We start from the raw sequence: 26,001 nt of genomic DNA on the forward strand, positions 1-26,001 counted from the left end.
GTGGAATTGGTGGTGGTGGTGGTGGTATTGGTGGTGATGGTATTGGTGGTATTGATGGTGGTATTGGTAGTGGTGGTGCTATTGGTGGTGGTAGTGATATTGGTGGTGTTGATGGAGGTGGTATTGGCGGTGGTGGTGGTATTGGCGGTGGTGGTGGTATTGGCGGTGGTGGTGGTATTGGCGGTGGTGGTAGTATTGGTGGTGGTGGTATTGGTGGTGGTATTTGCGCTGGTGGTGGTATTGCTGGTGGTGGTATTGGTGGTGGTATTGGCGGTGGTGGTATTAGTGTTTGTTGTTGTTGTTAATAAAACAGGCTTTCGAAAACAACCCGTCAGGTGGCTTTAGTACAGATATGACATGTAGCACAGATGTGCTGTTGTCAGCTTCAACCCATTAGCACATTATTATGTGTTTCCTGGAATACACATGACTTAATGCGCTAATCATTTATACCATTTTACTTGGAGGTGGAAACAGACACGAGATAATGCAGGGTTAAAGTAATTGAAAGCGGGCGCCCGTGTTATGGGGCGACCATGACAATTAAAGAAACACAAGCTGTTTCAGCTGAAGCAGTGCATGTCCAGCCTGCAGGAACAGAAACTCACTAAAGTAAATAGTGCTTACAGACTAAATATCAGGTCTCGTGTAATAACTAAAGTAAAAGGGCCAGTCGCTATTGGAAGGGTACAAATGAATACAAGGCGGTACTAAGGAGGGACTGACAAACGTATTAATAAATCCGAAGGCAGCATTTACGAAAGACAATGACACAAGCCAGTGAAAAATATGGGAGGAGAGTGGGCACGGCTTCTCTCCCATACTCTACTACAGCAATCTCACAGAGCGAGCAGTGCATGCGAGCTGCTGCTAGGTTCGACCTAAAAATAGGTGCACAAGAGGACTGGGCTGATCCTTCCTGTATGCAATGCCTCAACATCTGAGCCAATCTCGAGGGGAGAGTTAAACAGCAGTGACCCTAAGACCATTGAGAAAGGCGGAGTAATCACAAACCCGACAGGCACCAAGGTGATTGCAATATTGTTGTAGGAAGATGGGGCATGAAATAGAGCACCCATAACCCAAAGTAAGCTGCAGCCCCTCCTTAAGATCAAAGAGGCAAGAGCGGAGGGGACCTGAAGGTGTCAGTCAAATGGGTTAGCAAGTGCCCTTGTTGTCCCTGACTCTGGCTGGGAACCCCCCCACTGTCAAGGCGCATCTGCATGGTAGCCAGGACACCGGTGTCTAGAGCAACACCCGCACAGACAGCTTTGCAAGTCTAAAACAAAAGCATGAATAACAGAACCCCAGTTCTTTGCAAGTTCCACAAGGAAATTAAAGGATCACACATTTAACAGCACATCACAAGAATCAAAAACATTATTGGAAAAACATAACAAAATGGAAAAAATGTCTTCCCCCCCCCCCAACCTTTTGCCTTCCTCCTCCATTTTTAGGATTTCGTGGTGAAAGGGCTGACGGATGAGGACACTCAGCGGGCGTTAACAGGTGATAACAGACCGAAGCACTAAGCACTAGAGCAGGTCGGCGCCTCGGGGCTCTGGTGGTGAAAGGGCTGCCTGGGGCCTGAGCACGGACCGCGGCAAGACCGTAAGCGGGCATTAACAGGTGATAACAGACCAAAGCAGGGCACACAAGGGAGGGCGCCTCTCGTTTACAGCGAGAAACCACGTCTGGCGCTGATGGTCACAACTGTGTCTCGAAGTCGCGCCTCTGACAGACAAAATAACTTTCTTTTGTGTTTCATGAAACAAGGGTAACAGGAAGTATTATCATTTGTATTAATTGGCTCGGTGAGAGTTATCAATGGCATTTGCTAACAGGTTATTATTATTATTTTTTATTTTTTATTTTTTGAAACCGTTTATTACAAAACTAAAAAAATATACAAAGATGGGCCTACAACCTTCCGGCCGGCCGCTAGCAGACAAAAGGAGCATATGATACACATTGTAGAGCGTGTGTTGCGGCTGAGGAAGATGCACAGGAGTTAGCAGCGTTGATAGCCACACCATCCGGACCCCACTGTACGGTTTCATTGTAAACTGAAAGAACAACCAGAAAAACAAACCCACAAGGCAATCCACAATCAGAAATAGCAGCATGTGCTCCCCTGAGAGGGGGACCCTACCAGTCCATAGGAGTATCAAGAAGGGGAAGAGATCAGGACTAGGGCTGGGTAAACTCAATGCCCGGAACAAGGAAGATGGGTCGGCTAAGGGGATGGGGCAGGCGACGGATCGGGCAATAACGGCGGAGCACAGATTCCCCCGCGGTAGGCGTTCCAGGGGCCCCATACTTTCACCCATGTCCCAGGCTTACCTCTCGCCACATACACCACCTTTTCCCGAAACATGCACCAATCCATATGTTCCTTCCAGGCCGAGACAGTCGGGGACCTCTGGGATCCCCACAGTTGAGCAATATCACGCTTGGCCACCATATATCCCAGAGTCACCCACCACGTCTGTGGCGCCGAGTAGTCGGTAGGTTCCCACACATTCAACAGGCATCTCCTCGCTTCGGGTAGCAGCACCACATGCGTAACCACACGCAGGACCTCATGCACACCACGCCAGAATCGCTCCACCTCCGGGCATTCCCACAATATATGCAGAAAGGTCCCCAAAGCGCCACACCCACGCTTACACAACCCGTCCACAGCATAGCCCATACGCAGGAGCCTTGGCCCCGTCATGTAGACTCTGTGGAGTATCTTGAGCTGGACGAAGCGAAGGCGGGCCGGTATGGCCACCTCTTTCGGGGAGGCCACCGCAGAGGTCCAGTCCTCGTCGTCCAGCTCCAGTCCATCGGCAACCCAAGCCTCACGAAGGGCAGTCAGCAATCCCGAGCGGTCATTGATCAGTTTTTTGTAGATCAGTGAGATCGTGCTGTCCGGAACGTGTCCATCCAGCACTCTATCCTCCAGGGGGGAATGCTCCGGGATGGATGCAACGTCCGGGAAGACGGAGCCCAGTGCATGACGGATCTGCAAATACCGAAAGTACTCCCTGTCATGCAACTGGAATTCCGTCTGCAGCATCTCGAACGTTTTAAATCCTCCCCTCGTCCAGAGATCCCCCACTTTGCTGATGCCTATCATGTCCCACTTCTCGAAGCCCTTCGAGGTCCACAGGGAGCCCAACTGCTCGGACGCGTATAGTGGTGATGCCCGGGTCAGACGGTCCTTCCACCCCATCGCCACATTAGCCGCGTGCCACACTCGCACCATGACACGCGTGGGGCCGATCAGCCGAGCGTCGGGCGCGCTGGAGTAGAGCGCTCGATTATAGTCCCCACCCGGGAGTAGCATCTTATCCATTTTGAATGCCGGGTTTAAGGCGGGCCCGTACAGGCCGTGATTAATCGCAGCCAGCTGGGAGGCCCAATAGTACCGTTTGATATCCGGGAGGGCGATCCCTCCGTCATACCATGGGAGCGTCAGCTTCGCCAGGGCGATACGCGGCCTCCCGTCCCAGAACAGGCGGCGCTGCAAACTCTCCACCTCACGGAAGTAGCGCGCTGGGACGAGGTCCATAGTATTCTGCAAAGCGTACAGGAAACGCGGCAGAGACATCATCTTAAACAATGCCGCCCGGCCGAGCGGCGAAAGCGGCAAGCGCCGCCAGCGCGTGACATCTTCCTTCAGGCGCTGGAGGGGGGGAAGCAAGTTCCGATCATACCGGGCCTCCGGGTCCAGAGTAATGAAGACACCCAGGTACCGAAATCCCTGCGGGGCGATCTGGATCGGACAGCCCCGCGGGAGAATAGGAGCCTCCCCAGAGAGAACATACACGCACGATTTAGCCCAGTTGATGACAAGGCCGGAGTTACGACCAAATGAATGCAAAACATCAACCAGTACTATCAGTGATTTACGTGGGGATGCTAGGTACAAGAGGATGTCATCAGCGTATAGGGATACGCGGTCCTCATACTCGGGGGACCAACGGAGACCACGGATGGAAGGCTCCCACCGCAGCCACTCCGCCAGGGGCTCCAAGGCAAGCGCAAAAAGGAGCGGCGATAAGGGGCAGCCCTGCCGCGTGCCCCGGCCCAGCTCGAACGGAGCCGATACTCTACCGTTCACCACCACCTGCGCCAATGGGCCCGAATACAGCAATTTGACCCAACTGATGAACCCTGCGCCAAAGCCAAACTTCGCAAGCATCGCCCAGATGTATGGCCATTCAAGCGTGTCAAACGCCATGGTGGCGTCCAAGGACGCCAAAATGGCCGGCTCCCGTATGTACTGAACACGTGCGAGCACCCCATGCAAACGCCGCAAGTTAAGGGCCGTGTTACGATGGGGAATAAAGCCGGACTGATCCTGGTGAACCAGTTCGCCCACCACGCCGACCAGCCGATTGGCCAGGACCTTGGCGAGAATTTTGGGCTCCGCGTTCAGTAGCGAAATGGGCCGATAGGATGTAACCCGGTCCCGAGGTCTCCCCTCCTTGTGGATAACCACGATTGTAGCCAGACGCTGGTCCAGCGGGAGGGAGCCCACCGAATGAGCCTCCAGGAACATCGATCGGAGATGTGGTGCCAGCGTATCCGGTCGCAACTTGTACAACTCGATGGGGAGACCATTAGGACCCATGGCCTTGCCGGAAGCGACCGAACGTATGGCGAGGGCGATTTCGTCAGAGGTTGGAGCGGCGTCCAACGACACTCTGTCCTCCTCCGAAAGGGTAGGCAGCGCGATATCCCTGAGCAGGGCACGGGAATCCTCTTCAGAGCGGGAAGCCACCGGGGAATACACCCCACGGAAATAATCCGCGAAGCAGGAGACAATTTCTTCCGGCTCAGTAACACACACACCGTCCGTTTTCTCAATCAGTGGGACTACACGACTCGCTCTCTCCTTTTTGTCCAGCCACGCAATCAATTTACCAGCCTTATCACCCACATCATACAGTCTCCCCTGTTGCTCTCTACTGAGGCCCCTGGCCGCCTCCGTGACGAGGGCCCTATAGGCCGCTTGCTTGAGTTGGAGGACATGTAATACGGCATCCGTCACCCCACATTCTAGATTACCCTCCAACTCGGCTATCTCAGCTTCCACCCGGGTCACCTCCTCCCGCTCGCGCCTCCGGGTGTGGGAAATGAGGGACAGGGCCTCTCCTCCTAGTACTGTCTTGAATGCCTCCCACAGTGAGACAGCCGAAGGCACGGACCCCACATTCTCGTCAAAATAGCGCTGGAGGGATTTAATCAATTGAGCGCGAATGGTGGGGTCGCGCAGGTACCAGGGATTGATCGGGACCACCCTACCCTCACCCCTCGGAAAAAGATCCAGGTGTAACAGGAGCGGGGAATGGTCCGAGATACCCCGTGCCAAATGGCGCACCTCTCCCACCCTCCCAACATAGGCCGCCGGGACCAGGACATAATCTAGTCGTGAGAGACTACCATGGGCCCCCGAATGGAAGGTATACTGTAACTGCGTGGGATGTTTTAAACGCCAGCAATCCACCAATCCCAAAGTGTCCAATAGACCAGATAGCCACGCTTGGGCCCGGGGGAGGTCCCTAGGGGGGTGACGATCCACAGTCCCGGAAACCACCGCATTGAAATCCCCCCCACCACCAGAATCCCCCCCGGAAGGCCAAGGAGGAGGCGCCCCAGGTCCGCAAAGGTAGTCGACTGCAGCCCCGGCGGGACGTATACTGACACAAAAACGACCACTTTGCCCTCCATCCTTCCCACCAAGACCGCGTAACGTCCCCTGTCGTCATGGAGCACCTCATCAATCTCCAACGGGAGCGAGTTCTTAACCATGATGCCCACACCCCTTGAGCCAGACGTGAAGCCCGAATGGGCCACTAGGCGATAGCCACGCCGATTCATGGCGCAGAAGGAGTTGCCAATGAGGTGTGTCTCCTGCAGAAAAACTACATCGGGCGAGATTCGCTTCAAGAACTGCAGGACCACACCACGTTTAATCCTGTCCCCCAGTCCATTCACGTTCCAGGACAACAGAGTTAGTTCCCTACCCCCCATCATAGACAGAAGCCACCATTTGTCCCCCCGAGAGCACTATAGAGCTAGCACAATGATACTTTTGCCTTGTGGTAAAAACGAACAACACCCCTCCCATCCCTGCCCACCCACCCCAACAAAACTCCCCCCTCGTCGCCCCATATATATAGTAAAAACTAGCTAAACCCCCTAGAGGAGGAAGGAGAACCCCCAGTAGACCCCACACAACCTCCATAGGAGGGGAAATTATACAGACAGACGCTTAATCGAGAGTGGCATCATTTTTGTCCAGAGTGAAGCCCAATATTACCCCCTCAGTCCCGATCCAGTGTGCCGTCTCCCCCCGCCGCCCCCCCCCCCGCCCCCCAGATCACGATCCCCAGACAGAGTATCCAGCCAGTCTCCGGCCGCTTCGGGACGATCAAAAAAGTGCGTGCGACCCTCTACCTCCACTCGCAGCTTGGCTGGGAAGAGCATAGCGTATTTAAGGTTCAGGTCCTGAAGACGGCGCTTGACGCCTTGGAAGCTCAGTCTCTGCTTCTGGACCGCTGGGGTGAAATCAGGGTAAAAGTTCACCTCCATATTGTCAAGCTTAACCGGCCCATGCAGTCTGGAGGCTTGCAGTATAGCGTCTCTGTCCCGAAAGTTGAAAATCCGGGCAATGAGAGGCCGCGGAGGGGCTCCGACCTTCGGCCTTCCCCCGGGAACCCTGTAGGCCCGCTCCACCGCGAAGAATTTACTCAGCCCCCGTGGCTGGAGATGGGTAGCGATCAGGTCCTCCACAAATAGGTCCGCCGCCGCTTCCTCCCGTCCCTCGGGCACCCTGATGATGCGGATGTTGTTCCTCCGGGCCCGACTCTCTGAGTCCTCCAGGCGCCGATCCATAAGCGCGCTCGCCTGACTAAGCCGGCACACCTCTGTTTGTAGTGCCGCCACCTCAGTAGTAAGGCCCGATGCGGTGTGGGCCAAAGAATCAACTCGGTCGTTGGTCTTGGAAAGATCGGCCCTCACCAGGCCAACATCCACGAGGACCGAGTCGATCTTCTGTGCCAGTGTGTCGAACCGCTGGCCCACCGAGGCCTTCATCTCGGCAATGGCGCCCATGACATCCCGCAGAGTCAGATCCGTGGGCAGGTCCGGGGCATCAGGAGGGCCCTCAGGGGATTTGTGCGGTCCGCCGGGAGATCCCTTCTGGAGGGTATAGCGGTCCATACTGTTGGCCTGATGGGTGGTGTCACGCCGGGTCGACTTGGTCTTTGCCCGGTCTCCATCTTGTTTCGTGGCCATGGCCACCAGTCCCCCGGTCGCACCAGCCACGTCGTGAAGGGCAGGCAATCAGGGCCACAAGCTCCGGGGGGGGCCACCCCAGATCGGCGGGGTGGGTCACAGCCGGCGGGCAGGCCGAGTCTCCCAGCGAGACCACACCAACACAAAGAGCCCCGCGACCCAACCCTGCAGAGACGGCAAGGGGGTGCGAAAGCGAAAGTGCGGGGTACGCGACTCGCCAGGCCCGGCCCGCCGCTGTTGTTCACTTTGTCACTGGGTCACCCCTCAGCGCAAATCCGGGGTCTGGCGAGGAGAAGGCCGCAGACTTCAATCGGTGCTCACTCCGGTGTCCGAGGTCCGATTTGACAACGGGAAACGGGTGCCACCTCAGCTCAGGCTCACCAACACATTCCCCTCATCCGAGACAGGATAAATTCAGGATAGTCGTAGGAGGTTGCGGAGGTCCTCGGGAGCCTCGCACCTACGCGGCCATCTTGGTTGCGCGCTAGGCTCCTCCGGCCAACAGGTTATTATTAACAGGGATAATAATTACAATCTTTCTGCTTCTACTAACAACAGCATTTCCATTAACAACGACCAATAATACAATTAAACGCCGACGGTGCCCCTTTAACTGCCGACCATTGGACAGTCCGCGCTTATCCAGTGATATTAAAGAGTTTTCGGGTGACTCCATCACGTCTTACATCGATCGATCAATAACCCTCCTAACACCATTATTTGCATTATTTTTAATGAATATTAAAATATTTTGTGCATCGCATAAAACAACGTCTTTTTCACAAAACCGAAAAAACAACATCAAAATGTAGTGAACGTGCAGGTCCCATCTGACGTCAGCAGGGAGCCTTCGCCCTGCGGCTTCATGGTGTTTTTTAAATCTCAGGCGTAAAGTGTCAACTGCAGGGATAAAAGGCGGAGTCGGCCCTGCGAGAGTCGCTATTTGACCTGCATCTCACTGCAGATGTCAGCAGGAACCCTTCCCCTCTCTGGCTCTGCTATGCTGTTATGCGGAGGCCTCAGCATTTTTTTATTTTTAAGGATAAAAGGCGGAGTCAACTCTGCAGAGATTCTTTGGTGTCTCCTGCAGGCCACTTAACGCACCAGCAGGGACCGCTCACCTGCTGGGCCTCATGGCGCCTTTACTGCACAGGTGTCACAATGAAGGATGAAAGGTGGAGTTGTCTCTGCAGGTTACTGCCGGCATCACCAGGGAGTGAGTACACGACCAGGCAGCCTCATAGTGGCCCGGACTCACTAAGGCTTTGGGGTGGCGCAGAGTGTGAGAGAAGGCAATGTGTCCTAATTACTATCCGGTGCAAAACATGTTGTGTGCCGAGGGGTGCTCTGTTCTCACACAAAACATGCTTTGTGTCGTTTGGTGTCAAGGGTGTGTTACCGGGACGCGTTTGTACACCCACGTTTTTGGCTAAAAATGAATGGCACCGATGCCGCGACAGCCGCGACCCTCCCCATGGCTGAATGAAAGACAGTCCTCCGTTTTATTGCTGCGGAGATAACCCCATGGGCAAGCAAAAAACTCGAAAGGCAGCCACGGTGTATTTTTGCATCTCGCTTGTAGTACAGAAGGGTTTTAGAACACACAAAAAAAGTCGCCCGGGTGTCTGAAAATCAACAACTACTTTGGCCCTAATAGCATGGGAATACAATTCAGTTTGGCGGGGGGGCCTTTAGGAGAACATGCCGCATCGGCCCCTGGCGGAGTCAACACGACCATCTGCTGAAGCCTCACAAGACGGAAGAGCTGGTGTGTCAAGGCAGACACTGAACTATTCGGCAGAAACGGGTATTTTAATTTCCGTGCAAATGATCAATCGACAGAAACTCATCTCTTCTTTCTATTTACACAGACATCAGGCAGCGCCAAGTCTCGCTTTCGTAATCTGATTCCACATGGGCTACGCTGGCAAAATGTAATTTAAAGGTGCGAGAGTCCGAGCTGCCAGAGCGCAGCCAACAAGAGGTTTACATTCTAGAAATGCTGACGTTTGAGCCCAAAGAACCCTGAGTCACGGTAGAGGGAAATCAAAATATAACATGTTTACTACGGGAACACATGGGAATGCAAAGCCATCAATCAAGCAGGATGGCTCTGTCTCCCTTCAGGCCCAGGGAGGAGGGAGATGCGAGCAGAGCATCAAAGGGCTGGGTGAGAAGGGAGGGGGGAATGCAATGAGCAGAGGAGCAGCTGTGCACGTGCATGTGATCGTGCACTCAAGGTTTAGGCCAGCCAAAAGACTGTGGGTAGCACTTTGAAAATCCCACATATAAAATGTCTCTTCGAGCCTTTGGCTCGTGAGACCTAAAAATGTATGCATTAGGATGAAGGGCGAGATAGTCCTGCCAGGTTTGCAACATCTGATCTCCAGGTTTCAAACTGATGTCGGATTTCAACTTTTAGAGCTGTGTTTGTTTGCACATGTGTGTGTACGTCTGTCAGTGTGAGATAGCAGCAGATTTGCTGTTTCCCTGACAGTGCTGTGTGACTGGCGTAGGTTTTCTATGTATCTGTATGTAAGGTTAAAGCAGAAGTGGATTGTCCAATACATTCTGTGGGTGTCTGAACCTTCATTGAGTTACTGTATCGTTCAGAAATGTTTGTGTGAACTATTTGGTGTATCTTTTTTTTATTTCTGAGAGATAATCTTGACTCATTAGTGAGTTGCTGTGTGTGATTGTGCCAATGAAGGAGAGAATGAATCGGTGTGAATGTATGAGTTCATGGATTGTTGAATGGGTGCATGACTAAGTGCATTGATAGATGAGTAACTGGGTATATGAAGGATGAATGGCTGAGTGAGTGCCTGATTGAGTAGCAGTATCAGGAAGGGAGAGCAGCCTAGGCAACAATTGGGATCACAGCCACTTCTAACACCTTGGCTCAGCCATTCATGTAATTGCATCTCACCCTTCCTATTCATCTATCCATTCACTTTGTCATCATGCATTTATCCCTCCATGCATGTATTTGGTCATTCATTAAGTCATGAATGTATCTATTCATGCAGCCCTTTGAACATGTATTCACTTACTAGTCCATACACCCAGGTGCTCACCCAATTATCCCATTCAGCCACCCATTCATTCATCCCTGCTCTCACTCACCTCTTTAATCCCCAGTTTACTTAAATATCCATCCTCTCAGATAGACTTTGACTCGTGATATCCACTCACTTATCAATCCCAACAGCCATACATACAAAAATGCGAGCCAGTAAAGATGCAATTTTCATTTCACAGAGCCATATCTCTTGGCTTTGGCAGTGTTTGTTTACTATTGTAGAACTATATTTTTAAGAGTGGAGAGAATACACCATCCCTCTTAACCCCTAAGGTCGGCCTCCTGAGAGATACTCTCTGTCTGAAAAATTAGATGTGTTGTCTAAGGATTCCCCTCACCCACTTATACCTTCCCTTCCCCCACCCACAGCATAACAATTCTGAAACTTTCAACATGAAATGCCATATACCAGTGTAAAGGTCCCTGTTACATGCAGCATACAGAGACGAATGCCTATCTAACACAGACGTCTTACCGTCACCCTTTATCGGTTTTGACTCCACAGCACTTGCGCTGTGCTTGTAAAATCTCTTGTTGCAAAAAACAATCTTAAAAGAGCATTACTTACCCCTTTGTGTGTGTTTTCTCTGGAGCATGGACCAAGTACCTCTTCCTTTTGGAATGTTCATCTGCTGCTTTCGTTGCTAGGGCACTTCTTGTTACTGCATGCATTTCGTATCTGTGCTTCTTTGTCCCGCTGTACTTACACAATAATGTCACTCTTTGTTACAGTGAAAGGGTTGTTTTCCACCCTCCCAACCCCTCCATGCTGTTTTAAAATAAATAATATGTTGCATAGCAGCGTGGGCTGCGGTGCAGTGTGGCTTAAAGGGGGGAAAGCACTATGACACTGTCAATGCTGCACTGCTTTACGACTTTAAAAAAACTTTAAGCCATGTTTCACAGCAGCTCGCTGTGCAAACTAATTTGGAAAAGCGAATAGATCTTGCATAGGCAAAACCTTTTTTATTTTTTTGCGAATGCTTGTTTCCTTCTATATTCGAATAAGCAGCCTTCGAGAAGCACGTACCGCAGTACAACAAACCTAAGACGAACAGGAAAAAGACTACCAATCTGTACAGTGAAAATGGTTGCATTCTTGCTTATTATACTGTTCCAACAACCCTCTATCCTCCTCCTGGCATGCTGTCAGTATGGATAAAAGGTACGATACAATGATAGTTGAATGTACACTAGCAAAAGGTAGGATGCTGCTACAGAAGTTATGTTGTTAGAGAATTTAGTTTGTATCTTTTGTATTTGCTTGAATCATGAAGAACATTGGTTATGTATTCAAGCTGAGTTCAGTCACCTAACAGAACATAAAGTTTGATTTGGCCAGTACATTTGTACTGCATGGATGTTTTTTTGCTGACATTTCTAATTGAAATACAAGGTATTGGTTCACGATACGGCTCCAAAGCCATAAAGCAGCCTAGGTGTTGCCATCGGAACACCTAACCCCTATCCTCTCACAAATCTATGCAACAAAATGACTCCTCAGTAGGTAGCTCAAGCATAGCCCGCCCACAACACATACCGGTGCACCAGCAAAACCATATAATCGGCTCTCAAACAGCCTTCACAGATAAAGCAAGTGGCCAGGCATGCACCTCAGCAGAAGGAAATGAACAGTATGGTTTTCATCACACGCATATGAGTACACATAATGTACAACAAAGATATCTGCCAGAGTCTGACACGTTCTGTTTATCCCAATATTTAATGCAAACCATTAAAACATAATACATTAGGCTGACGGATTTTCTCTGGCCATGCAAGACAACAGACCACCTTAACTCTCGATTGGTTATAAATATAGTATTCTAATGGGTGCCTTTACTCGTAGCACAGTGCGCAAATGCTGGTAACGTAAAATAACAGATTTCACTACAATAGATCTATAAAGTTTAGTGTTGCACACCTTTAACTATAACGTCAAAGGTTTACAGTGTCATTCATCTTCTGATCCTGTGTGATTCAGGCAGTCCTTTGTGAATGTTTGTAAATACCGAGGCAAAAGGCTATTTGTTGCCTTTAGGGTCTCGAGCTTCTTTACGAAATTAGAATAGGAACATGCTCTTTAAACAAAATGTTCTGCATCAATAGCGCTGTGGGTTTGATTTCACATTTGTAATCAATTAGCTTTAGTGTTTTTAGTACCATATCAGTTACTTTTGTCTGGTGTATTGAAGTTCCGAGGACCTTTTTCTAGGTATTGCTTCAATGCTCTTCTTGTATCTGTGTTACAGTGGGTAGTTGGTCCATTTTGCCTAACTAGAAAGATGTATTGGATGACTTCTGGTACCCTGCATTTGTTGGCAATAACATTTTAATATAAATACAAATAACTAGAATGCTATTCTTTTTGATAATTAGCCTACCATGAAGTTCATATTTTTTTTCTGTATTTGTACAGGTGACTGTGAAAGGCTTTGTTCCCTTGCTTCAGTTTGTCTACACTGCTAAATTGCTTCTCAGCAAGGAGAATGTGTCCGAAGTCTCCAAATGTGCAGAGTTACTGGGAATTCATAACATAGAGGCATCATGCTTCCAGTTTCTCAAATTAAAATTTGTGGGCAACAAAGTGAACCAGGAGTTTTCAGGAAAGAAGTGTTACAAACCATTATCTAAGAAGGTGGACCCAGACGTCTTCCTTGATGACCCTGCAGGCTCCAAAATTGACGAGACAGTGGAAAATGAGCAAATGCAAGTTCCGTGCTCAAAACTTCGCAAATTTGAAGACAACAGTGAGTCACCTCCCTTTAGCCAGGAAAATTCTGTGCCACAATGCCCAAATGTCTCCTTTGAGAGTGAAAAATTCTCCTTACTTTGTCCAAAATACAAGAAATGTCAGCAAGTTTTTAAGGAGGACTGTGTCCAATTCCCAGCATGTTTGCCAATCTTTCAGCGTATATCTGCCGAGTCTGCTCCTCAAGGTAAATCTTACGGCAATGCAAGTTTGCAAAATGCTCAGGGAAATGCAAATAAACTAACCATAACTCCAAAATGTGAAGAATGTCCAATTAAAATGGAAGGCTGTGTGATTGAAGAGGAGTCTGAGCCAACAGTAAGACCTGTGTCTCAGGGTGTCGAATGCTCTCTCGAGACAGCAGATCAATCTCCTTTCTCATCACAGCCCGCAGTGGATCCTCATGGACTTATACCAGTGCCTTTTTCATGTTCATATGGGCAATACAATGGTTTAACTATAAGTGAGATGGAAACCAGCATGCCTGCACCCATACTTAACGGGTCTGTTTTAGCAAGCACAGATGTTCAACAGGAATGTTCTGGAGCTAATCCGAGCCCTAACTTTTGTCAAAAGTTTGATTCATGCACTACAGAAGGAAGCAGCGGTTTTACCACTGGTCGTAGCAATGTGGAGCGAGAAGTAGCTGAACACCTAGCAAAAGGGTTCTGGAGTGATATTTACAGCACTGAGAATGCCTGTACTGAAAATTCCTGTCGGACACAAGCGTCTCCTGCAGTGACTAAAGAATTCTCGGACCAAATATACCAAGAAAAAAGAGCTGAGTGCCCCTGGTTGGGTATTACAATCACAGATAGCCCTGAGAGAACATTTACCAATCTAAATTCAGTAAATTGTCCTTTTATCAGTACACTTGGCACAGAAGGCTTCTCAAACAGCTCAGACCTAAGTGGTAGTGAATACGTTCCAGATCAACCGCCAGAGGAATGTCAGTTTGATTGTGTTGAAGAAGACTCTGAAACGGATACAGAGGGTGACAGTGAATCTTGCTCAGCTAGGGAGCAGGAACGTGAGGTAAATGTTTCCTTTAAAATATTCATTTTTCTGTATTCTAGAAATAGTAAAGAATGCAATAATGTTCAAAACATAAGTTTTCTTGCATTGAATTGTTTGTCCCTATGTCCTCTCTATCTTCCATTCTTTATCAGGGGGTACTGTGCCACATAGTGGCAGAGCCAGAAACTGATGCTATGGTTGTTTAATAGAGAGTGCATGCCGGGTAACATGAAACCTGACAAGTGTCATTGGTGGGTTCCTCACCTTCCCATTAGCAGTAGTTGCCCGCCTTAACCTCTGTGTACTCGGGTTGGGAAGCAGTGTGTGCCTACGCTCTCTGTACTGTAGTTTATATGAGCAACCTTCAGCATGCAGCATAAGAGCAAGGTGTGCCGTAAATGATGTTGGATTCTAAAATTTGGAAGCAGAGCAATGAGAATGGTACAGGGTCTTGGAAGTTGGACATAGTACTTAACACCTTTTCTGGCTTTGAGCCACCCTGTCCATGGATCGTCCCCAATCTCCATAGGGAGGGCTGAAGCACAGGGTCGCACAGACATTTTCTCTGTGATTTATAACTCACTGTTTCTTTCCAGTTGTCAAGTTTCAGGTAAGGGGCTCCTGACAATCAGGTGTAGAAGTCTAATACGGCCTGAAGCAGCGCCTGTTTAAGAGACAAAAAGGAACCATCAGTTCATTCCGACTTCTTCTCTGAACACAGAGGTCCCTGACTGTTTTTACAACATTGTATTATGCAAGTCTCTTTTTGTGGGTGTAGTGATGATGATTCTTTATACTAAACGTTCAAGCATGTCTCCCTCATTGGATGTGATTAGGGAATCCAGCGTCAGTCCTTTGGAGTACAGCACACCTTCATCTTTGGGTGGCCTTAGTGGCAGCCCTAACCTGAAAAAGCCTGTTGGGCTCCTGACTACTCTTCATCCCCTGTGTTAAGCCCAGCTTCTGCTTGGTATAGAAGGTTACTGCGATGGGGAAGAATACTGAGTTTGGAAATTAGACCCCTCATAGCAGTAGAAAAAAATGTGGGTTATCTCACCCATCCTGTACAGCAGAAGTCATCCCTGGTGTTGTCACTGGCTCCAGGCTCTTTTGGTGTGTTGTGAAGACAGTCACAGCCCTACCAGCTTTGTCAGAACATCTTCCCTTCAAAACTTCCATTAAATGCCTGTTCTCTAGGGAGGTGGATATCGGATTCCCACTTCTCTGACCCATCAGATAAATTACAGCTGGATACTTTGTTGACTTGCCAAACCTGTTACTTCTTCATTCTGCAGTGCTATCAGTACAGTTGTCAACATTGACGGGTCATTCCATCCTGGCGCATACTGAGCATTTGCCAGCCCACCAGTTACCCTCACCATTGCAGTTGCCAGTCTAAGCTGCCCCCTCCAAGCCCACACATTAATATCTCAGAACAACAAGATTTAGCAAGGCCCCAGTGGATACCATCCAGGTCTCCTTAAATGAGTGTGCTTTTATGTGTTCCGGAAACTGATTCCAAGTTCTGAAAGAACCTGCACACAACCAAGTGGTACAACTAAGTGCTAGTATGCCTTGAAACCAGCTCTGGTTATAGAGTCCAGGATCTCAGTCATCTCAATAAGTCCTACTCCAATTCATTTATCTCAAAGTGTATGGTTTTCATGTTTAAGTTTTAGACGTTCTAATACAGTCCCATTTTTTGTTTCTGGAAATCCCCTGCACTCCTTAAAGGCAGCATATTATCCTCCAACATTGATAGGAAGTCAACATGTCTGGAGTCTTGTGGTATAACCTTTGTTACAGAGTAGGAGTGTTTAATTTAGACAGAGTAATGGCGACTCTTTCACATCGGGTTACAGACCACACCAGTGGAAGAAAGTTTGAATATTATCATTTTTTTTCTAGATGATTACCAGGAAGAGGAGAAATGTATTTATGGTCGATACAATGGAACTGAAACTACTGACATATTAGAACTTAATTGACACCACCACCATGATCCTGAACATTAGTCTCTACATTCATAAGCAGTCATCGCTGAAATCTTTAGATGGGAACCTTGGGGCCCAAGAAAAAGGTATTGATTCCCACTTCTTCAATGGGAAGAACCTGATTGATTCCTCCACCTTTGAGTTCCTCCGGTAGTACAGAATGTGAATGGTCCTGATCAGATAACTGACTACGAATCAGTCGCTACCCGCCAAAATATGGTAATTTCTTCAGTCGACAAAGAATCTTTGGTTTTTCAAGAATAGGCCCACATCAGGGGACAACATGCACTAACCTGTATGGTGCCATAGTTCGTTCTGCAGGAGCAAAGTAAATCATCACTTCTTCCCTCGCTCATTTGCAACTACTGCCACAGAGTGTCAGGGGAAAGTTTTACATGTGATTTGTGGACCAAGAAGCATTATGCTGCTCAGTCCATATTCGTAAAGCGTCCTTTGTGCTTCATGTGACATTTTGGGGGTAAGAATGATATGTTGAAATCTGGTCTGTTATCAGCATTGAAACTAATTCACCACTAAGACCTAGGTTAATGGTTAGTGCAGGATGGCCATTGTCTTCATGGCCGCCACCCACTTCTTTCCAGTTGACGTCTCTTCTGTCGGCATCACAGAAGCTTCTGTCTCTGTTGGAGAGGCTCCTTTTTTGAGAAGCAATAGAGCCAGCCTTGCTTTTGGGGGAAAGAGTAGTACCACTGTTTCTTGGTGAGGCTGGCGAGAGGCCTCAACCCAATTCAGAATCTGTACAAAGACATCTTACCCCTGCTGATTTTAAGATGCTGAAATTTTGCCTACATCCTAAAAGCTGCCACAAAACAACAGATCTTTGCATGCAATGGACTTGCAGAGTCATTATTTGTATGTACATGTCTGCTTTAAAGTGGGAAACCTTCAGTGAGAGATGGTGCTTGTTAACCTAAATGCAATTTTAAGTTAATCACCATGTAGCTGTAGAGGTTCCACTGATATACATGTTTGAGTGACTTCTTAATCAGAACGTGGTTAGTCTACCTGGGCCATTAGATCTTGGGCTCTTAGTGCCAAACCCCAGATCTTCCCTGATACCTACAGATGTATGTAGTTAATTGTGGTCATTCTAGTCTTGGAAAGGCATTTTTTCCCCAAGATAGTGCCTTGTCCAATATTCAGACTGCAAGGCACATCTAGGCTTCTAATACCTTATCATTATGGGGTTCATAGAGGTTTCTGGGTTGCAGACAACTTGCATTTGGGGGGTTTCCCATATCAGGCTCCACATGCACACTCTACATTTCCACTTAGAAAAGCACTAGGTTATGTTGCTGGGTGATCAATTCAAATTTGCCATGATCCATGGGTTGAGTGAGTGACTAAGTCTGTCTCCCACTGTTATCCCTGCCCTGCTATCCCAGCATCTGTCATTAGCATTGTGGGAGCTTTAGGGGAGGCCATGGTGTATCTAGATGCATGAGAGCTTGAACTTAGAATATTTTTTGACCTCCAGAGTAATAGGGCAAGGCGCTGAGGCTATCTGAGAAAGCAGCTGTGAATTTTACTTTTGTCCCTTTTGAGTTTTTGTCACTGCAATCCTGTGCTTTATCTGGACCCCTTTCTTAGAGTCCTATTGAAGATCAAGGACAGCCCTGGTGCTCCATTATCTTGGTAGCCCCAGCCTAACCCTTCCTGGTCTGGTTCCTGGGAACCTTGAACCTTTTTCACAAGGACCCAAGACTTGCTGACAGTGGATCGAGTAGAGTTCTACTTCTTCTACCCATGTCTACAACGCATAGCCTAGTTCCCAAGGAGCTAGCATTTGCTCGACTACTCCCCACTGCCAAAAATTCCACCACCTAGTCCCAGTACTTTATCTACCTGGCTTTGCCTAAGAACATCTGTGTCCTCATCTGCTCAGTGGACACTATTGATTTCTTTCCTGAGTTCTTCGCAGAATCATAGTTTCAGGCAGACACTGGCATGGCCAGTTTAGAAGTTTTAATGCCTACTGAAGGAAGCTGATGAAGTCTTTGTCCATTGCTACATGGGTAACATAATATAATGCGTTCTTTAGCCTTCTACACCTGTTTTCGCTGTCTGAAGGCCCGCCATGAGTGGACACCTCAATAGTGTCCTTTTCCTGTCTCATGCACAGTCTGTCAACCTAATGCCGTCTTGTGGCTTCAAGCTTCTTTTACAGCCTTCCACATTGCTATGTTATCTTCAAGATGTATTAATGGGGTTCAGACCCAGTGTGCGTGACCATTTTCCACCTGGATAAAGTGCTTGTGGTATAGTCAGGATGGTAAGATAGTTCTTATAAGGTGTTTCTTACTTAGATGGTCTTGCCTGTAGACATCCCTTTGGTTTATACTGTGGTATGTTCTTGTTGAATGTTGGAATGTTTATTGTTAGATGATGAGCTGTGAAGGCACTCTGCGATGTTATGCGGTGGCTGGAGTTTCACTTTCCTGTGATAAAAAGTGAACTTTATATTGACTACATCAACCCTAATCGTTTTATTCCACATTGGCGCTAACACTTATGTTGATTGTCATGGCTCTTTTCCAGTTTTCATATCAGCGTGTGTTTCTCAAGGTACTGTTACATGTGTTTATTTATGACGCGCTAACTTTGAAAGCATTGTTAGCGCTCTCCTCCTATTCTCTGGTGTTCACTGGAATTCTATGGATGCGTCCTTTCATAACCCCCAGTTCATTTAAACAGTTCGGCTAACATATGGTCAATGAAACTGGGGCGAGGTCCTTTGGATATGTCATATAAAGTAGCGTTTTTCAGAGACTTAAACTCTGCCACAGTTGTGGGTGAGCTCCCTCTCAAGAATCTTCTGTTATGCTACAAACAGCGAGGATACGTGCAATCTCACCCGTCTTGGACCCCTTTGTGCATACAGCCTTCCTTGCATCCTAACCTCGAGGGTTCCAAACACAAGTGCACGCGCTCTCTCTCTCTCCTCCATCGCATTCTGTTGTATCTTTCCCTCGAAGATTAACATACGCGAGCGAATGCTCTTTCTTGTTGCCCACAGACAGTATTTCTTCACCACTCATCACTCAAGTAGGAAGTGAGCATTTTAGTTGCCTTTGGGAGTTGTGTTTTCCGTCTCTTCCTCTTGAGCTTCCTTCTGTGATTTCTTGTCCGGCTCACTTTCTTCAATTGAAACAGAAGAAAGACTGTCCTCATGGAAAAGGGATTTTATTTCTATGTGCATTTGCTTGTTTGTCTTTGCTGTTTTTAAAGTAACATTAATTTTTCCTCAGATGAACTTCAGGTACATATTCGAGTATTGCTGTATGTTATCACTGTAATCGTTTTTTCTTTTTTTCTTTCTTTTCTCACTCTTCTTCCTTTCCTTCTGTTTTTTCCTTCTTGCTTTTCTATCTTCTGCCCTACTTCTTTCATCTCTCTCTCTTCATTACATAAAATGTTTCCCTCTCCTCTTTTCTAACTTTGTCAAGTGGGCCTATTACTCCATGGCTGAAAGAGAAAAAAGTATTTGGAAGTTTGTGGTTCAAATTTGTCTCCAGAGGAAAAAAACATCCATTATGTTCATGGTTTGGGTGGGAAAGGACAAGAAATTTGTGAGAATTTGCCTAGTCTTTACTGTGAGAGTGAGGACGACGATGCTACTCAATCTTTGAATGAGCTTGAGGCATCCGTTAATAGATAAGAAAATCATTTCCTTCCCAAAGTATCAATTATTCTGCAGCACTACTAGTTTGGTAAAGGAAAAGGGGATAAAGAGCCTGTTGAAGATTTAGACTTTGTGTAATTTAGCCTCATCTTGTAGTTTTGGGAATGGTACAGACTGAATGATAAGAGGCCAGGCCATGTTAAAATGTAAGTGTGACCAAAGAAGGGACGAACTCTGGACGAAGAATAATCCCAAACTTAATGAGGTACTGGCAGTTGCTAAATGTGTACAACATTCTGTGTAGTGTGTTCAAGAGTTACGAAAAAACAAAGAAACTCCTCTGCTGTGCATACTGTTTCATCCACACAAATAAAACACTGTCCTTCTCTTAAGAAAAACAAAGATTCTTACCTAAGGTGTGGTAACCCCAACTACTTAAGCAATTTTAAGGATTGTCCTGCCTCAAAAGTTGTTTGCAAAATGTATGGCTAAAAGGAACATTTAGCAAGTGCTGCAAGTCCAGCATGATTAAGGAGAACGTGTTTAAAGTGAATGCTCAGGAAACAGATGTTGCTCTTCAAATAATGAATGATGTCAATTGCGTAGTTAGTTTTGAGGGTGATCATTTCTCATATATTGTTTTCCTCAATGGTATTACTGTTACTATGATCTTGGCTTCTGGAGCTAGACTTTCTCTGGTTTCAGACCAAGATTATGTACAATATTTTCAGGGAAGGTCAGTCTTTGTGAACGTGATGTCCCTTCGTATAGTATTGGCCGAAACTCAATGACTTGAATGGGTATTTTGAGGCAGAGATAGAATTTCCAAGTACTATAACTTTTGGGAAAATATATGTTCCGGTAAAAGTTGACACTGTGTTAAGTTGGCCCCATCAAAAGCTCTAGGGCATCTCCCTTGATCTGAATCCCAAACCCCAGGTTCAGATCAGGAAAATTGATATCACTTTGGATATGTTTCTTCAATAATTCCCTGAAGTTTTTTCAGGAAACATAGCCCATGTTAAGGGTTAGGTACATTGCATTAAATTGAAGGATGGAGCCTTACTTGGTGTTTCTAAAGTTAGAAAATACACCTTTCAGTTTACAGGATGCAGTTCAGAAAGAATTGGATTGCCTTTGTGTGGACAGAATAATTGAAAAAGTGGAAGCTTCCCATTGGGTGACACCAGTGGTGGTTGCCACCAGGAATTTGGGTGCGATCAGACTTTGTCGTCTGTAGACATCTCAACAAACAGATGATTGAGGATAAAGTTCCTCTACCCAACAATACTGAGATGGTTAGTTTGTTGCGTGATGCCAGGTTCTTCCTCACATTAGACTTCTGCTATTCACCTGGTCCGTCTGTGTGAGGATTGTAAAGATAAAACTGCTTTTATAACGCCTTTCTGTGTTTTTCGTTTTAACCGGATGTCCTTTGGTCTCAGTGCTGCATCATCAGTTTTCCAAAGAAATTTGAAAGTTAACCAGTGCAGATTTTTTCAGTCTGAAATTACGTGCTTGGGTCATGTCATTACAGCTGAGGGCATTAAATCCAAGATGAACTCATCAGAACTATAGCTGATTTGCCTCATACCTAAAAAAAAAAAAGAACTGATAGTATTTTTGGGAATGGCAGAGTTTTAAAGCAGGCTTACTCCAATGATGAGATGGAGTATCTTTCTTTCCAGTGATCAGCGTAATGCAGGCAAGCATTTACCTTTTACCATGTTTTCCTGATTGGATTCCTTCTGCATCTCACATTGCTATGCTCTGTTGGGGAAAGCGTCTACTTTGTAATTCTGCTATATCCAAAGCAGCATCTCTGGCATTCGCAAGGGGGAATCCTGTAAAGCAGTTATGCTCCCTCACTTGCCTTATTCATTCACTACGCTATGGATGCTTCATCTAGTGGTGATGCACACATTGATGAAGTGGTGTTGAGAAATATTTTGTTCGTAGGCTGCTTGATGTTGTTGTTTCCCCATTGAACTCCCATGCCTTTAATCTTGTGGAACCTATCCACCTGTGAGTCCGAGTAGGAGAGAAATTGAGCGTAGAAGATAAAGCTATCTTTGCGGTGACAAAGTTACCCCTGATCAGTAATCTCTTCTTCTCCCAACAAGCACTCTCCTTCCTTGGCTAAACTCATAACATCAACAAGTAACAAAAAAAGGAGAGAAATTGAGCGTAGAAGATAAAGCTATCTTTGCGGTGACAAAGTTACCCCTGATCAGTAATTGCGATTCTCCTATTACCATGACCAGAGAATCTGGATTTCATTAAAGACACGGAGGCTGACATTATGCATTATCTTTTTAATGCAACTTCAAGCACAGCCGCCACTAGTAGTTACATCACAAAGAAGAACATCTAGAACAACAAGAGTATCCAAGCAACGGCAGCACAAGGATCAGCCTCTTTTAAATGCAATGAATAAAAAACAAGAAAGGAGAAGAAAAACTTCCTCCGTGGCAACGAAGTCCAAAAGTTGGTGACATCCAAAAGATCAATCCATGGAACAGAGCAGGCAGGTAACTGCAGTCCAGTCAAGACGAATTATCTGAAAAGGTAAACAAAATTAGGAAAGGTACATATCACCCTATGGAGGGGGAGAGAAACAATGGATGTTAAAGATAGCATAAGCCACAATCAAAATTGTAATCAAGATTAAAGATAGCAAAAGCACAAAGGCAATAGAAGTCAAAATTAGAAAATGAAAGAGTAATGTAATAAAACAAAGCATTATGTAATGCGAATAAACAAGAGGCTAAAATCCACCCTGGGAAGGGAGAGGTGGGATAATGTCAGCCTCCGTGTCTTTAATGAAATCCAGATTCTCTGGTCATGGTAATAGGAGAATCGCAATTTCATTACAAGACCGGAGGCTGCCATTATGCATGTTGGTAGTCAGCGAGAACTACATCTGATATGTGTTCGACAGGTTTGCAGTAATGTCTTGCAAAGGTAAAGGAGCTTGACCAATCAGCTGCTTTAAGGATGTCGTCTAATTTGGCTCCTTTCCAAAAGGACTGACTAGCCATAGCTCCCCTTAAGGAATGAGCTTGAAATCTAGATAGATCGATGCCTGCTAATTGCATAGCTAATTTAACCCATCTAGCTATTGTAGAAGAAGAAACCGGTTTAAAGGGTCTGACGAAAGAAAGTAGGAGTTGGGTCACGCCAGAAGAGCGAAGAGGGGTAGTCCTTAGATCATATTCTCTCATGCAGTCGACTACACATAGCTTCTTGCAAGAGTCAAATCTAGGGTAAAAAATCATATCAGACATTGTTTTAGTTCTTCTAAGAATATCAAATCTGACGCCAAAGGCATCATAAGATCTGTTGGATACCTCTAAGGCTTTAACATCCGAGACCCTACGGCAGGAGATAAGGCAAAGGAGGGAAGCTAGTTTGATCGAGAGAAATTTGTTGCTTAACAGACTATTATCCGGCCAGTTACAAAAAAGGTCAAGAAGTAGTCTTACATCCCAAAGCGAATCATATTTAGGCTTTGGAGGTCTCTTAAGTCTGATACTTTTCATAACTCTACAAATGATTGGGTTTTTGCCAATGGATCGACCATTAAGGAGGGAATGACCAGCGGAAATGGCCGACCTATAACAGTTAATGGATCTGTTGGAAAGACCTATGTCAAATTGCTCTACCAGGAAATTGGTTACATGCACAATAGGGGCTTCCACGGAATCCAGGTTCCTTTCCATGCACCAACAAACCCATCTTTTCCAGATTCCGTTGTACCTAGAATGGGTACCGGGTGCCCAGGAGTCCTGGAGGAGAGAAGAAGCTTGCGCCGAAAGTCCAGTGATTTCGTTGGCTCGCCTGACACTTTCCAGGCAAGAAGGTTCAAAGTCCCATTCAGAACAAGGGGATGATCGAAATCGTTTCTGTCCTTTAGGAGGTCTGGAGCAGCTGGGAGTAGAAAGGGTTTTTCGTAGGCTAATTCCAATGTTGACGGGAACCAAGCTTGGGACGGCCAAAAAGGTGTTATCAGGACTATTGATGAGCGTTCTGTCCTCAACTTCTGGAGGACACGCTGGATCAATGCAAAGGGGGGAAAGGCATATCCCCGAAGGTCCTTTCAGAGATGGAGAAAGGCATCCACCGCTAGGGCCCCCGGGTCTGGGAGCCAGCTGAAATAAATTGGGAGTTGTGTTGTGAGTCTGCTTGCGAAGAGGTCTATTTCTAGGGGACCCCAAATAAGGTTTAGACTGCTGAATATTATTGGATTTAATTTCCAATCGGTATGATCTACGAGGAACCTTGAATTCCAATCCGCACAGACATTTTTTAGGCCGGGTAGGTACTCTGCTTTTAGGGAAATTTGGTGTTTTAAACAAAACATCCATAATTTCTTGGCCAGGTTGGAGAGGTCCGGAGACCTTGTTCCCCCTAGGCGATTTATATAAGCAACGGCCGATATATTGTTCATTTTGAGGAGGACTGATTTCCCTTGAAGGGATTCCCTGAAGCTCATTAGAGCATAAAGACCAGCGGTGAGTTCCAGGAAGTTTATATGGAGGCAGCTCTCAGAGTAAGACCATGAACCCCCGGTGCTATGGTTCTGAAAACAGGCACCCCAGCCATGAAGGCTTGCATCCGATTCCAGAATCAGGACCGGAGAAGTCCCAAAAATGGCCTTCCCGTTCCATGCGTCCAAATTCTCCAGCCACCAAGAGAGTTCCTCCTTGGCCTCTGGGACCAGACGAATTTGGTCTCCTTACCAAAGTCCGGAACGTAGGGCATTCCCTTTGAGTCTCTGAAGAGCTCGGTAATATAGAGGGCCAGGGAAGATGGCTTGGATAGATGATGAAAGGAGGCCCAGAAGTCTGGCTAGCCCCCGCAAGGTTAGGAGGTTTGACTTTAGGACATGGCGTATTTCCTTGCGAATCTTGGATATCTTTTTCCGAGGGAGTAAAAGCATGGACTTCACAGTGTCTACCGTGAAGCCAAGGAATTCTAGAGATCTGGAGGGAGTCATGATGGACTTCTCCCTGTTTATAATAAACCCTGTGCTTTCTATCAAATCCACGGTAGATTTTAAATCCTTCGGGATCTGTGAGTTGTCTTGGGACATGATTAAAATGTCGTCTAGATAAATTATGAGGCGGACGCCTCTTTCCCGAAGGAACGTGGTAATGGCCTTCATGACCTTGGTGAAACACCACGGGGCTGAAGATAGGCCGAAGGGAAGGGCTTGGAACTGATATAGATGTTTGTTCCAAACAAATTGAAGAAAAGATTGGGATTCCTCTGCCATAGGAATAGTGAAGTAGGCGTCCTTCAGGTCTAGTTTGACTAGCCAGTCCCCTTCTAGAAGCATGTCCTTGAGGAGATGGATACCTTCCATCTTGAAATGATTGTAAGCGACAAATCTGTTCAAGTTCCTTAGGTTTATTACAGGTCTCCAGCCTTTGTCCTTCTTTTCCACGAGGAAGATATTGCTTACGAAGTTTAAGGAAGCCCAAGGAACTTCTCGAATTGCACCTTTCGTTAACATAGAAGTTACTTCCTCCTCGACAATAGAATGTTGTTCCCGAGTCAAGCTTAATGTTAGAGGAGTTGAGGACTGGAACGGTTCTTCCGTGAAATCTATTCTGAAACCTTGTACAGTCTCTAAAACCCAAGGGTCGTGTGTAATTTGCTCGCAAACGTGGAAGAAAAGCCTTAGGCGACCCCCTACTTTCAGAATTAAAGAAGAAGAGAGAAGAGAAGGAGTACTCACTTGTTGGATTGTGATTGGAGATGCCTCTCGACCTGAAGTTCCTTGAACGGAAGGAGCGACCTCGTTGAGGGAAGAAAGAGGAGTTGTGTTGATAACCTCGTCCGAAACCTCTTGACCTTGAAAAGGGTCTTTGAAAGAAGCGGCCAGCAGAACGACCCCTTCTGCCGGCCCTCGCAAAAACATTAGAATTAAACACTCTGCGCATGTTGGCTTGCGCTCTATCCAGAGCAGTAAAGGTAGCTACGTACTTCCCCAGGTCTTTGATCATATCCTCGCCAAACAACAAACCATTTGGATTAGAGGAGGACTCTTTCTCCGCCATATCGCAAAGTTTTGGGTCAATCTTAGAGAGGACTATTTTTCTCCTTTCTGTATTGAGGGATGCGTTGGCATTACCCAATAAAATAAGTGCTCTTTGACTCCAACCCCGTAGGAGGTCAATATTAGGTTGAATCCCTTTGATATAGCTTTCTTCGA

At 46.8% G+C, this 26,001-nt stretch overlaps 1 protein-coding gene across 2 annotated transcripts in view; it reads left to right on the plus strand.

Annotated features, from left to right (window-relative positions):
- BACH1 (BTB domain and CNC homolog 1) overlaps nt 1-26,001 on the plus strand; it is a 258,586-nt gene that overhangs the window by 176,906 nt on the left and 55,679 nt on the right. For both annotated transcript variants that reach the window (XM_085623094.1, XM_085623093.1), the window contains exon 3: nt 12,795-14,162. In XM_085623094.1, the coding sequence (XP_085479220.1) occupies nt 12,795-14,162 (1,368 nt within the window). The remainder of the gene's footprint in view (nt 1-12,794; nt 14,163-26,001) is intronic.

The sequence above is a fragment of the Triturus cristatus genome, chromosome 8 (genome assembly GCF_964204655.1).
Source record: "Triturus cristatus chromosome 8, aTriCri1.1, whole genome shotgun sequence".
In the NCBI taxonomy this organism is placed as follows: Eukaryota; Metazoa; Chordata; class Amphibia; order Caudata; family Salamandridae; genus Triturus; species Triturus cristatus.